This window comes from Lonchura striata, chromosome Z (assembly GCF_046129695.1).
Source record: "Lonchura striata isolate bLonStr1 chromosome Z, bLonStr1.mat, whole genome shotgun sequence".
In the NCBI taxonomy this organism is placed as follows: domain Eukaryota; kingdom Metazoa; phylum Chordata; class Aves; order Passeriformes; family Estrildidae; genus Lonchura; species Lonchura striata.
Genome location: NC_134642.1, coordinates 62,043,654 through 62,058,007, shown reverse-complemented (window position 1 = coordinate 62,058,007; position 14,354 = coordinate 62,043,654). Strand labels below are relative to the sequence as shown.

At 40.2% G+C, this 14,354-nt stretch overlaps 1 protein-coding gene across 2 annotated transcripts in view; it reads right to left on the bottom strand.

Moving 5' to 3' along the window:
- The window catches only part of SNX30 (sorting nexin family member 30), a 48,960-nt gene that overhangs the window by 10,734 nt on the left and 23,872 nt on the right, over positions 1-14,354 (bottom strand). For both annotated transcript variants that reach the window (XR_002464912.3, XM_021525038.3), the window contains exons 3-7: positions 13,020-13,130; positions 9,226-9,384; positions 6,673-6,868; positions 5,823-6,022; positions 1,825-1,911 (exon numbers count right to left, since the gene is read on the bottom strand). Coding sequence is in view for 1 of the 2 variants with exons in the window: in XM_021525038.3 (XP_021380713.1) it covers positions 1,825-1,911; positions 5,823-6,022; positions 6,673-6,868; positions 9,226-9,384; positions 13,020-13,130 (753 nt within the window). In the remaining variant the exon portion in view is untranslated. The remainder of the gene's footprint in view (positions 1-1,824; positions 1,912-5,822; positions 6,023-6,672; positions 6,869-9,225; positions 9,385-13,019; positions 13,131-14,354) is intronic.

Below are 14,354 nucleotides of genomic sequence, written 5' to 3'. Positions count from 1 at the left end.
CTTTGGGAGCACGGGTTGGAGGAGAAATTTCACAACCACATGGGACCCCAGAGCAAGCCCGGGGTTCCCACAGGTATAAGCTTCAGCATTCTGAGCACTAGCTGCTGACAGAGAGCCACAGTAGCACTACAAGCCTACTGCACTCATAGGCCACTGAGCTCTAGGCTGTTCTCATTGCCAGAACAATCTAATGGCCTGGTGAGCTCTGTGATGCCAGACTGGGTATGTGCACAGGAGACTCAGAATGCCCTCCACTGAGATTTTTCAGTGATAGGCTTGGCTTTCAAGATCTAAACAAAGGCCTTTATTCTCTTATGGTTTCGTCTGGGATCTTTTTACATCATTCCTACCAAATCAGCAAATATGCCAAGGAAGACAAACACCATTCCACAACATGACCCTCAGTGCTTTTAGTTTCCAGCAAGTCATAGCCAAGAGACCTTGCTGAATATAAGATATTGCTGCTAGGCACAGCTCTGAGCGATCAGCTCTTACAGGTAGTGACACATCCTCCAGCTGGAAAGGTTCTGAAAACCCCAGAGATAGTATTTTGTGAACATGCAAGGAGTTCTCCACAGTTTGTTCAACTTAAGTCTTGTAAATGACACAAACTACTTACGTTAAAAAAGGGTACAAGAGCTGCCAAAACTATTCTGATACTATGGAGAGGACATGTAAGTATTCAAAAAAGTATTCTAAAAGTTATTCAAAATAATCCCTCTGAGATATGAGATCCAAAGGACTTTTAACATGTACAAGATTAGCAAAAGGCATAAATTCCACTGCATCAAGATCTTGGTACAATCAAATGCCTAAGAACTGACTTGCTGGATATGCTAAATTTAGTTCCCTCCATCCTAGATAAAACTGTTAACACCTGCTTACACAAAGCTGCATTGAGGAAGTAGAGTGTATACCACACCAGCCAGCAGAGGGGCAAGCAGTAGACCCAAATACAAGAGCACCACAAAACACGTAGTAGCTATTTGTAGATCATTAAAGACAAAAATCAGAAAAATACTTTAGCACTTCTATGCTCTCATCCTCTTCAGCTTCCTAGATTCAAAATATTATGTGAACCTTACTGTAGAGTGAACCTTACTGTATAGTAGTCATAATACTGGAAAGTTATCCATTAATTATTCACACAAATACAAGGGAAACCAAAAACCTCCAAGCAGAGGAAGGGAACAAATCCTGTTGCCATCATCAGTTAAAATTGCAGCGATTTAAGAAAAGGCTCTTGCACTCTGTTTTGTGCAGAAGCAGGTAGCAGCATAAGCATGTCAGTTCCCAGTTTTGCTTTTGCATGGTGCCCAGGCAAAACCTGTAATCCACTGACACTCGCCATCTCTGTTCAGCATCATACAGGTAGAGCACCCTAGCAGAAAGGGCAAAATAAGGAGTTTTCCACAGCCAAAACCAGTGTTCTGCAACAATACAGTTCCACAGTGCCAGGAATAGGACTTTAACTCATCTAACTGGCATACTGCTGAGTCACCAGGGACTGTTCTACCACTGCTTTGTTAACCTGTCACTGAATGGTCTAGCTAACTGCTAGCTGTTGTTGAAGTGTTACAGAGTCATCCTGCTCTGAACTGTGAGAGATCAGTAGTTCAGAAGTTGCTAGACAAGTTACATATATTCACATTTAGATCTTTATTTCACACCAGCTTGCCAACAACAAATTTCTGTTCTGCCAGAAACTGTGTATACTGCAAAGAAGCCCCCAGATCCAGGAAAAAATCAAGTTCTGCTTCTCCATTCTTTTCAGGAAGTAGTGTAAGTGCAAACTGTTTTTGTAGAGCAATTTTAAGTACTAACCTTTGGACGGTCTTCTCTTTTCAAGGCTACTGCTTCCAGTTTTGCTTCATACTCCGCTTGAACTTGGTCCCTCTTCTTCAAAACATTCTATGGGCAAGAGAAAAGAGAGCTGTGAAGGGATCCTCTTGTTCCTTCCCGCAGTCCACACAAAACACTAAAGCAATACATCTTCAGTGCCAATTAATCCCAAAGTCAGACTTCCAGATTTACTCTGTACTATTTTACAGCATTTAGGGAGTAGCTTTTAATAACAAAGAGCACTTGCTCTCCATCAACTGGCAAGGGCAGATAAAATTCAACATCTGGACAAGCTGGAGGCATGCAATATAGAAACTATCATGAAACCACTAATATAATCCTGACCAAGTAAATTTAATTAATCAGTTCACCTATTACTACCACAAAAAGGATATAAACAAAAGCTTCAAAGCTGAAAAGGACTAATGTAAACTTTCTGATATCCCCAAGCAGCACACAGACAACAGCATTGGCTAAGATACAGAAGACCATCACAGAAGGTATTACAGCTTCCTTTTCACTTGCAAAGACTCTTCAGAATCCTTTTAAGCAAGCTGTCACATTCTGGTGTTAGACTTACTAAAAAATTAACAGTTTTGCAAGAATTTGCAAAAAATTAACAGTCTGCAAGAGGAGGCAACTTACCACTTCGAGTTTCACAAAGAAACAACTAGTAGTTTTTAATTACTGTGTTGATACAAAGTCATTATTAAAAACGCTCACAGGGAAGTCAGCCAACACCCTCTGCAAGTTTGATATTGTCTTGCAGCTTACTTGACTTTGAGTCTTCCCTTCTGCCACCTAGAAGGAATTGTCTCATTAAGACACCAAGCGGAAACTAGTCACTTCAACAGGCCCAGAGAAGGCTTGTAACACAGGACTAGTCATGCGCACTGCTGCCTACAGAAATGTGTTTTTAAAAGAGTAAGTCCTGGGAGCTCTAACAGCCAGTCTGTATCTAATTAACAGCAATTAAGGACATACAAATCCTATATCTACTAATCATCATTATCCCTCTCCTCTTTCTTAAGCCAAGAGAAGATCACCAACACAGTTGCTCTAGAGTAGATATGTTCAATCCATGATAAATGGGAATGGCACACCATCCACAAAGCTATTGACTATTAGTGTTGGGGAATCCACTACTTCCCTGGAGACATTATTCCAAAAGATGGTTGTTCTCATTGAGAAAATTTTCCTCTTGTGTTCAATGAAAATGTCCCAAAGAGTAATTTGCACTGATTGTCTCCATTTTTCTATGGGTCTCCTTGTGAAAAGGGAGCTTTAATCATATTTGTACTCAATCCTTAAATACTGGTAGATGGTGATAAGATCTTCCCTAAGCCTTCTTCCTCATGGTTGAACATACTCAGCTCCCTCAGCCTTTCCTCATACAGCAGGCTTTTCAGTCCCCTGACCATCTTTGTGGTCCTCTTCCAGACCCCCTTCAGCTTATCCACATCTTCTTGTGTGCAGCAGGGATAAAAACTGAATACAGCTGTGGCCTAACCAGTGCTGAGCAAGACAAGTAATTTAGGAAGGGTCTCTTCTAGACACTTCCAGCGCACATTTTAACTCAAGGCCACAACACCAGCTTCTGCCCTGTTCTGCAAATCTTTCAAACAAATCCAGAGGCTAGGCTTCCCTCAAAACAGCTGATATTCTATTCAAACAGAACTATTGGGCTTTGACTCCACATGTGCAGTTCCCACAGACTCTTCCCTTTCGGTACAACAGTGCTCCTGAAGACAAGGCCTCTTCATCTGTGAACTTCAACAATAATCTGGCAGCTCTTAGTCAAGGGACATTCAGCTATAGACTGCTCTATAGATCATGTTCCCATACCTACACCAGGGGTACAGTGTACAACAAAGAAAGCTAATCAAGGCTGCACTGAACTCCTAGTAGCTAAATAGCTACCTTCCATCAAATACCCTGTGCAAAAGATATTCTCTGAAAGAATGAAACAAACTTTCATCTCACAAGTAGTCCTCACAGCAGCTGATGAAGAGGAATGAGCTGCTAGTGAAGAGGACTACTCTTTCAAGAGAAAGCCTCCTGCACTACAAGGGTGCACTCCTTACTAACCTTGGTTACTCACTTAGCATTATGGATCCTGCATGGACAGTTCGGTAGCTGCTCACTTCAGAAACATAAACAGGCTGATGTTTGCTAGCATAAGAAAACTGTGCTTTGTAGAACCTGAGAGAGTTCAGTTTTGCTGTCTGAGAAGGAAGGAAAATATAAACCGTCTGTCTTGGCCAACAATAGCTTTTGTTCTTGATTTCCAAATTTTCAGACTGAGTAAAGCTAATAAGATGTCCAAGCCAGACACTAAACAGCACAAATCTTTAGAGCACTAGAAAGTCAAGTCAACAGTTTAAAAAGTTTAAGCTAAAAAGCAAGGGTTTCTTTAGCTGACTAAGTACTTTAGACAGTAAAGTAATTGTTGGGTTGGAGACAGTGCCATTCTAAAAGGGCTGTAAAAGGCCAAAAGGAAGCCTAAGTTCAAGTCTGTAATGCTGCTCTGCCTGTGGTGAGTGGTGATTATCTGCCTAAAGTACCTTTTCAGCTAAAGAAACCCCATCTTTCAGCTTAAAAAAAATTTCCCTGCTATATTTTTGAAGAGGACCTCTTACAATTTAGCTTGCCCCTTCAGATGCCATCTTTGGTAGACATTTTTTAGCATCAAAAGCCAGATGTTCTGAGTTAAAGTATTTAATCACTAGCTTCACGCTCTATTTATTTGTAAGCACATTCCATCCACCTCCACTTCCTACAGTCAAAATATCCTGAGACAAGGCTTCCTACAGCTCACTGTGTTCAAACAGTACTTTAGTGTTAATAGACCCACAAAGAAAATATACCTCATTCATGCTGGGGTCAAATCCATAGTGACAAAAGCAAAGAATTTACCCAGGGAATTAGTGCAAAGCCACCCGCAAGAATACTTTAACCACACAGATGTACAACTCCTGAAGCTGGGAAAAGCCATCTACAAGAAAGTGTTTAAATTCTCAGTTTGAGAAGCATAGGACTACCATATCCAGACTGTAAATTTACTGTGGGCTATCAGATCTGTAAAGGAGTGCATATCACAGCCTTGTAACAGTTGTTCCAAGAGGAAGGTCCTCAGGAGGAACTTGTCTATTAGTATCTCATAGTGGGACTGCTATATATATATATGTATATATATATATGTATATATATATGGCACACATACTGTGCCACAGGCATGTGGTGAAAAGCTCTGATAGACAAACTAAATTCCTTGATGTAATTTTTTAGTGAAGCTTTCTCAGTAATTCTTTTCCCCATTAGAGATGTGATTGATTACCAATGCTCCATAACTTCAGGAGAATAAAATCCACATTGAAGTAGCTTGTATGACATCTGCATAAGCAGTAAAATTTCAAATTCTTAGATTACGAGTCACAGAATACCACCTTTAAGCAGTTACTTGGTATGTCGAACTTAACAACAGATGTATTCCTAAGGTATGGGGATGACAGAGGAAGCAATGTCTGTCATTTGGACACATGGTTCTAAAAAAGGCACTTAACTCTGCTACATACAAATGACAGAAACTGTTAATGCTATAATTCCTCTTGGACCCATCAGTGACCCTGTAGTGAAAAGCTGACACACAGCTGGCTTCATTTCAAAGAAAGATTCTAGGCAGCCACAGGATATCTCCTATAGAGTACCACTAGCCAAACCAATGAAGGGGCAACTGCAACATTTTGTGTACACCCCACAATACTTGACTATAACTTAACTGAAGAGCAGAGCAGACACATAATGCTACTTATGCAGTACCCTGCTATTAAACATACTTAGCTTTGACTATAAAAATATCCTCCTACTTTTTACTTCCCCACTCTCCCCACAGCCACCATTTCTCCCTGTTAAAGAAGAATGAACTCACTAATTCTACGCAAACACAATGACAATGCTTTCAGTCACAGGGCTCTCTTTACCTTCATTGACTCAGCATACAATATATATTCCCTAAGTACAGGCAGGAAGTCTTCTGTCATGTCCTCACTGAGTTCTTCAAGAGCAGTACAGCAATTCCCAATACAGGCAGACACTCCTTCCAGTGGCTCTGATAGGTCAACCTCCAGCCCTCCCCAGGTTGAATAAACAGGTCCATATTCTCGTAGTTCCACCAAGTATTCTACAACAGGCAGATGGAAAAATAGATTAACTGAGTAAGAGCAAGGCACAAAGGTGTGCAAACACAAAATGGGAGAAATTATGCACCAATTTTGAGTAACATTGATCCTCATAGGGAGTCAAGGCTTATATTGCATTAGCTTCTTAATAGACAGAGCTCTATGGCTACACAGGTGGTAGGTTCAAGTTTCTTCTTTCTTACTTAACCATTCTTACAAACTTCCAATATAAAGACTCCTGTACATGTGCAGTACACAAGGTCAGTTTTTTAAACATACGTAAAACCTAACTCAGTAAGACAGACTTGTAAAGCTTGTCTTCGTCTAGGAATTACATTTGTACTCCTCCAGGTGGAATATATAGGTTCTTTCACTTTCCAAAAGTCTTTCAAAAAATTACTTCAATAAGACAATAGGTCAGTATAAAAAGTTCAACTTTAAAAAAATATTTGGAAAACTGAGTTATTATCAGATACTGTGTTAGGCTTTAGGCCTTTTTAAAATTGGAAGCAGGCATTAGATTTTGCTCTGTGTGTGACGTATATTACAGGCCAGAATCATCAACACGAATTGTCATGATCACGCTATCAACCAGAGTAAGACACAGAGCATTCAGACTGAAGTATTATGATGGAACACCTTGTGTCCTTACCCAACTGCTCCTTGATGATCCGTTGTGCTATTCTGTCAATGGTACCAAGCTTTAGAGAGAATGTGTCCAGATAATCCCCAATGGCTGCAAACTCCAGTGGCCGAGTTCTTAATTTGTAGCCTCCTGTTACGTATTTGACAGACTCCCCCATCTTGGACAACAAAGCCATTCCTTGCTTTTTGTAGGCATTAAGATCCTAGAAATTAAAACAAACAAACAAAAAAAATGAAACAAAAAAAGAATATATTTAAGAATTCTCACTTACATGTTAAAATATCAATACAGTGAAGGAAACTTTCTAGTCAAGATGAAATCTTGTGAAAGCCACAGATTACATGACAGGCAGCCTTGAATCTTGAATAAAGGCTTGCTTTCTACAAGCTGCACAGCTGAGCACAGCGTCAAGGCTCCATGGAGGTAAATTATCCAGGAGAATAGTATGAAGCACATTGGAAATAAATAAGTAGACAAACTTTGCATGTGGCCATTACTTTCCCATTTTCCTGTACTCTCACCAGGGAAGCAGGCTTATTAACAGATCTGGTTCCACCAAAACAGTTCACATCATTCATCTACACATACTTCTAAGTTATGGCTACAATACCACTATTAAACAGATGCACCAGCTGGCTCTAATGACCTACTACAGAGCTACACATTGCACATCTATTTGGAAAGCAGCCTCCTCACTCCAGTTCTGTGGTCAAACAAGACGCAGGTGAATACTGTGTGCAGAAAAAATGCAGCATGAGGAGACCAGCAAAGCTTTTCTGCAAGAAAAGCATCTGGGTCAGATGCATCCATGTTGCTGCACAGAAAGTGTAAAACTTCCTTCAAACTCCTTTACACATTCACATAAACCAACGTTCAGATTATCTATGCTAACAAGACTGCTTGCCTACAATTTTCATTTTTTTAAGGGATTTCACCTTAATAGTAAACCAGAAAAAAATTGGTTTAGTTAGTCAAAACGCTGACAATGTTTCATTTTACTTCTTCCAGCAGAGGTCAGTATTCAACATCTCAAAACAGGCTCAGGAGCTATAGTTTGGTTATATCCTATAGAGCCTGAGGAAGAGATGTGCTCAAAACAAGCAGGCTGTAGAGATCAAGAATTCAGACATATTATTACATACGAGACTAAAAGCGTAAGTGTTATTTAAAAAAAACCCCAACAAACAAATAAACAACAGCCATTTTCAAAACATGTAGTATGGTATTCCTTCCAAGTACTTAATGTAAGTCAAATATAAGTCTGATTAAGAAAACCTGACATGTTAACAGCTACTATAATTTTCAATTATGTTTGCATTTAAATGCCATTTGATTTTTACTTTCCTCAGCATGACCTGCAAGCAGGCATCAGAAAAGATCCTTGAACTCAAAATTTTTCACTCACTCTCAAGCATTCTGGTATGTTACAGGTCCAAACAGGGAATACGAAGAAACATTGGTTTCTCATCTTCAGCCAGGAGCTGACCTTACAACTTCCTGTAGTAACTAAATTCTGAAATCCTAGCACACTGAACTGACACCTCACTGCTCCAGTAAACCAAACTCAAACAGTTCAAACTGTCAGCAGGACAGGTGTCCTGTCCCCTCACCTCCCAGGATGCTCTGCAATCTCAAGGCAAACGCTTCATAAAGCGGATGATGAAGCCCCTGACATTCATTTCACAGGGATGGCAGAAGACAAATAAAACAGCTAAGAAAGCTGCATCAGGCTTGGACAGATCAAAAGAGGAACAGAGCTATATGACATTTAACATGCTAAGCAAATTCTGCACTTCTGGCTTGTTTCAGTGGTTAATTTTACCATTGAGGGGAAATAAAAATACTGGAAATTGATTATTAACGGCAAGCAAAGCATGAACCTGAAGTGAGCTCAAACATCACATTTAAGTGAGATAGAGTAATGTGACTTTGGAAAGGCATACTTTTACAGCACTTCTCACCTATCTGGTAAAACCCAAGCATAACTACAAGTTCTCTTAGTCTTATTTGAAATGCAGCTCTAAACAAAGCCAAAGAAAATTGCACTATTCCTGCATGAGTCATGCAGAAGAGAAAAGTGAAATTGTTGGCTGAGAACAAATAAGAATGAGGCCTCCATGCTCAGTTTTGAGGGCATCTAGTGCAACCAGTATAAAAAGAATAGACAAGATAAAAAGTCAAGAAATTTGTAAGCTTCTGTGCAAGGGAGACTTCTCTTCCTCCGTCACTTCCCTCTTCCTCAAAAGATGATTTTTAAGTCTACAGTCTTCTGAATTTTTATTCTCTCTTGCATAATATGATTACACGCTACAAAACAAGCAGGTCTGGAGAATTCAATTTATCAATCTGCAGAGAGGATTCCTCTTCCCTGCAAGCACAGGGAACCCATACTGTTGTCACACACAAGGGTCTGTCACACACAATAGTCAGAGTGTCCAACAACCCTCTGGAGAAAGAGGAAGTTCTGATCTGCACATGTAGTTTCGTTAATGCCTTTCTACCCTCATTTCAGAAGGGATTGCAAAGGTCACCAACTGCATTTGAAAGTTACTGGCTTACCTTAGCTGTGAGAAAGACATTGAAGTGCTCATTAAAAGACAGCACTGGGTGATCAGTTATTCTCTTCAAGAACTTGTCTAATGCTTTCCTCCTTGTCTCCACAAACTCTTCCGAAAAGCGATCAACAACACCCTTCACCACAAATTTTTCAGGAAGAGGCTGTCAGAAATAAGAAAACAGCACAAGATTCAAAAGACCAAAAACTTCTTTCTGTCATTTGGAAACAAACAAAGCAATCAAATTCCAGTTTTAACAGGAACTGAAACATTATGTTTGTGAACAAGAACCACGCATCAGATGGGATGCAAGCAGGTCTGGCTTAAAGCTAGCCATTCCACTGAGTGGCTTCAGCTGAGAGTCACACCAGAGAAGTCAGACAGTACTCACACAAATACTTGTAACATAGCTTAGATTCTTCTCCCTGGTGCTATCCATGTTTAAGGTCCAGCTCTGAAGAGATGCCAGAAGAGCTCCATGCTATTTATAACAGAAGCACACACCCCCCCTCCCCTACTCCCGCCACCACCCAGTGCTGAAGCAAAGCTCCTCAGCCTCGGGAAACTCAGAAAATTTGACAATTCTACTTATTACCCACACACCCTCTATGAACAATTTAGAGCTTTTGAACAGGGCCCTCCTGTAAAAGGCTGACAGCTGTAGTGAGAACACTGAGCAAAAATAAAGCAGGGGATTGACCAAATGGCTGGATCTTTTCTGAAGTATAAGCACACCTGGTCACCTATCACAGCTGACTTTCCTCAGCATGTTTCTCTAAGTGACAAAGGCCTGATGATACCTCCACTTTCCTGTCTTACTATTTTGAGTCCATCAGTTCACCTCTGCAGTTCAGTTTGACATATAAGCCCAGACTGTCTCCAGAATTGCTAGTTATACAGTACCCCCTGTTACACTTGGATTACAGACTCCAAAGTACCACTTTGGATGGAAGATAACTTTTTAAGCTGATGCATGACTATTTCAGCTCTCCCACTAGATTTGCTTTTGTTCTGTCCAGGCAGCATGGACTTTAAGATTAGTATCAGTTTTAAAACTGTACTTTGTATTTCATTCTTGTGAACAGTCCATTCAGACAATCTGCTTACAGTTAGGCTAGCAATGACAGCCATTTTTACCCAATTCGGGAATCAGGATTCTCCTCTGCCAAGAGTCTGTCATCCAAAATCTGTGTCAAAAATAGTTAAAGAAAAATAAACTATATATATTGCTTTCCCACCATACCCAAGCTGATGTGGGTTGTACATGAAGACTGTATCTCCTAGCAAAGCACAGCCAACATGACTTAGCTGCAACAGAGCTACATTTTGACTACTGTATTTGGTTCTTACAATTTAAGACTTCCCTGATTATGTTTAGCATTCAAATCAGTCAGTCATTCTAGTTAAACCAGCATATGCTACACTATCATTAGACTTCTTCAGAAGCATGATGCCTTGTGCATTAGTCTTCAGGGAGGAAGAAACTCTCTTCCTTTTCTTTGTAAACTTTAGCTGGGACTCTAGGAAGTTACTACCTTAGCATTATATGCAGGAGGAAAAGAAAAAATTTAAAGAAAAAAAGAGAGGGAAAGGAAGACTAGTCTAAAGAACCATAGTTCAACCAAACATAAACAAACTGGCACTGAGTAATCACTAAAGTTTGAGCATTTGAAGAATGCACCGCTGTTACAAAAACTTCTGCCATTTAACCTGGTTTCAACTACAGCAGTAGGTACATTCCTTTCCATTTTAGGCCTCTGGAGGTCCATCTCAAGTAATCAAAATGCATGGCTAGCAACTGATATATTGCTTTAAGTGTGTGCTAATTATCTATCTTATAGTCTTCCATCTTAATTTAGTTTTTCCTACCGAGACATGAAAGCAGAATCCATTCCCATCAGAAATGGATACAAGTAACCAAACATGACCATCCCAGGGCAAGAACCTTGTCTGTGTTAGGTTTACCTTTGTAGTCTAGAGACAGAACTGAGATCAGTTTTACTGTTTTTTGAAAGAAAAGACTAGAATGTTTCAGATCTTTTAAAAAGAAGTAACTATCAGTAACTGAGATGAAGAGGAACCCATACAAAGCTTCGTTTTGGTTCCCAAGTATAGGCTATCATAACACACTGGTAAGACATATCATTTACTACAGGAAGATTTTAGGCAGAATCACTATATTGAGATTAGGAAGACAACTCCCTTTCGATATTTTGTTAAAACAGAATGCTTTCGGTGATTCCAGTATCCATAATTACAAATACAGACACTCTTAGATTGTCTTGAAACATCTTTTCAGAAAACACTTGAGCCAGTGCATCTGAAACTGCCTTTAGCTTCTATACCTCATCTATTTCTAGACAATAAAAGCATTCAGTAGTCTTCCTAGCATACCTTGCATGAGGGAGATTAATAAGAGATTCCGTAATTGCTAACTTGTACATAAACAGATAAAATCCTTGATATCCTTTATTAACAGCACATCCTTTTATCTCCAGATTTTCTAGAAGAAAGGCACCTAAGATATTGGCTTGTTCTGCAGCAGGTTCCATGTCCAGTATTACAGCTACTCATGCTAAGTTTGCTCTTCTGTCTGCAACAAATTCCTGGTAGGAGCAAAGCAGCTTGATTCCCCAGCTGTGACTCACCTTCTGCTACTCAACTGTTATTTACAGCCTTGCAGGCTTCAGACAGAACTGGCTGCCTATTAGTGTACCCAAGAATCTGCAGAAACTGAATTGTGATTGTTCCAGCTATTCAGAGAATCGGACGTGAGAAAACAGTATGGGCACTTAACACATTACACATGCCTCCACCTTACACTCCCAAGTTCACTGTCTTTCTTTTCCCTACTGTTCAATAAACATATTTGCTACAAGTTAGTGGTGTCACATGGTTTCGTGAAGTACTTCTTATCTCTGAGACACTTAGCTATTATTCCACTTGAGGCAAGTCCCAGCATAATTAAGGACTTACACTGTGCTCAACCATAGAGCAAACTAACAATACTTCTCACACAGGCTACTCATTGCTGAGGGAGGGAGGGAAGGAGAGAGGGCAGAGAAACTTCCACCTCATCACCCACCCCAGACAGGCAAGCTAAAGTATACTAGTAGTGTTGCTATTTCCTGTCAATTAAATTCCTAAAGGGCTCTTGCTCAAAAGGACTGAAAGCAGTGGTTTCCTACCTATTCACACAAAAAACATACAAGGTAGTATTAATGTCCTCACATCAAGTAAGGTGGTCAGATCAGCAGTTTCAGCAACAATGGGTGCAGTAGTTTAGATAATTTTATTAGGTAAACTTCTACCTACTGAAGACCTGCAATAGCTACCAGGCCAGAGGCTGCGACTTCCAAGTCTGTGCTATTACATGTTAGTACTATTAAGCATTAGCACAAGCAGTTTTAAATTACTCTGTAAAACCAGCTCAAAAGGCCATCTTGAAAACCGAGACTAGAACCTGAAGTACCTGTGGCTTTTCATAATTCCCAGATGCTTTGTAATAATTGAGCAAACAGATTAAATGTATTCTACTTATGTCACAGCTACTGTAGTCAGCACATTGTGTTGCCCTGCAGGAGGCTTTGTCTCACCTCTCCCTGCAGGAAAGGTGAGATAAAGCTCACCTCTCAGGTGTGCCACTCAAGAAAGGTTGAAGCTTCCTAACTAGTCAGGAATGGGAAGCTAAAGAGAATGAAGTCTGTTTTTTAAATCTAGACACATAGCATCCAAATATTACCCTTGGAAGACAAGTGCACAACTATCCTTAACAGCATATTCTTGCTTACTACCTACGGGAATAAGATGCGTTGGCTGCGACTCTTCCAGCTTGTTTCTCAACCAGTCGAAGTCTTGGTACCGCCGACGGACAGAATACTCTGGCAAATCAAACTCTGCTCGTGTGGTCTGGAAAAGAACAGGATATACTTAAGTGTGCAGCAACGCCTATCACTTCAGAGCTTAGCAGCAAATGCAGTACAGCCAGACAAGCCTTGCAGGGAGGTGCTAATCCCCAAAATTTTACAGTCAGCATGAAAGAAAGATCCTCTGGTCTTTCAAGCAGTGGAAAAGCAGCAATACAAAAAATGATTCCTTAGAGCTGATGAGTTAATATCTATTTGTAGTTCGTTACATGTTCCGCTCTCATCATTGTAGAAGTCTCTAGAGCAGAAGCACTGTGCACCACATTATTCTCTTGGCAGTTACAAGATTGCAAAGACTGTATGAGATACTCATTGTGAGAACAAGACTGTTTTAACCATCAAGAATTAAAAGTAAAGGTGTTTACTGACTTGTTTATTCTATGATATGCACTATCCACAGGTGAAAAAATGTTTCACCACTGTCCTGTATTCTAAGACTGATAGGCTCCAAGGTCAAAAAAGATGAGAACATAAGCCACTGCGAGGTCTGATGGACTATTTTTGTTGACTTTCAAGATGAAGAAACAAGTCTGTTTATGTGTATGCCCGATTAAATATATTAGTACATTAAATTAAACCTTTTAAATTTTTCCTTCTTTAAGGCAAGGTCATTACAAGTTTGAGAGGAAAAGAATATGCACGCAGATAAACTGCTGGCAAGTGTTTTATCCAGTCTTTGAAGAATCCATAACCTGGAAGGTTGACTGTATGGGGCTGCTTGCACAGCACATACCGCAGCTGCCTAAAAGCACTCATGAAACTGTGTACCTACTAAGAGTTTCTGCTGAAAAGCCTGGCAATGCAGTAGCCCCAGACTTGAACTGGCATCAAGTCCAGCACCTGGTTGCTTTGCTAGTCCCAACCAGTAGCAGCCTCTTCACTTGCTCTCTGGATGACTAACTCTTCAGTTGCTGTGTTTTACTCCCACCAGTCACCACTGGGGATCCTGTAAAAGTTCTACATATGAAATCTCTTGCAAGGGTAAAGTCAGGAGCCTTAACATGATATCAACAGCACAGTAGGTCTAGGATACTGTAAGCAGCAAGCTGATCTGTTATTACCTAGGCTTATAGTAACAGAAGGCACAGACAGACAGAAAAAGAAATCAGGATCAGCTCCTCCCTTCTTTGACCTGCTAGCCACAGTAAGCAATATAGAGGTTAGTCCATGGACTAACAGGATGAAGCCTCATGAATTGGAGCAGTTG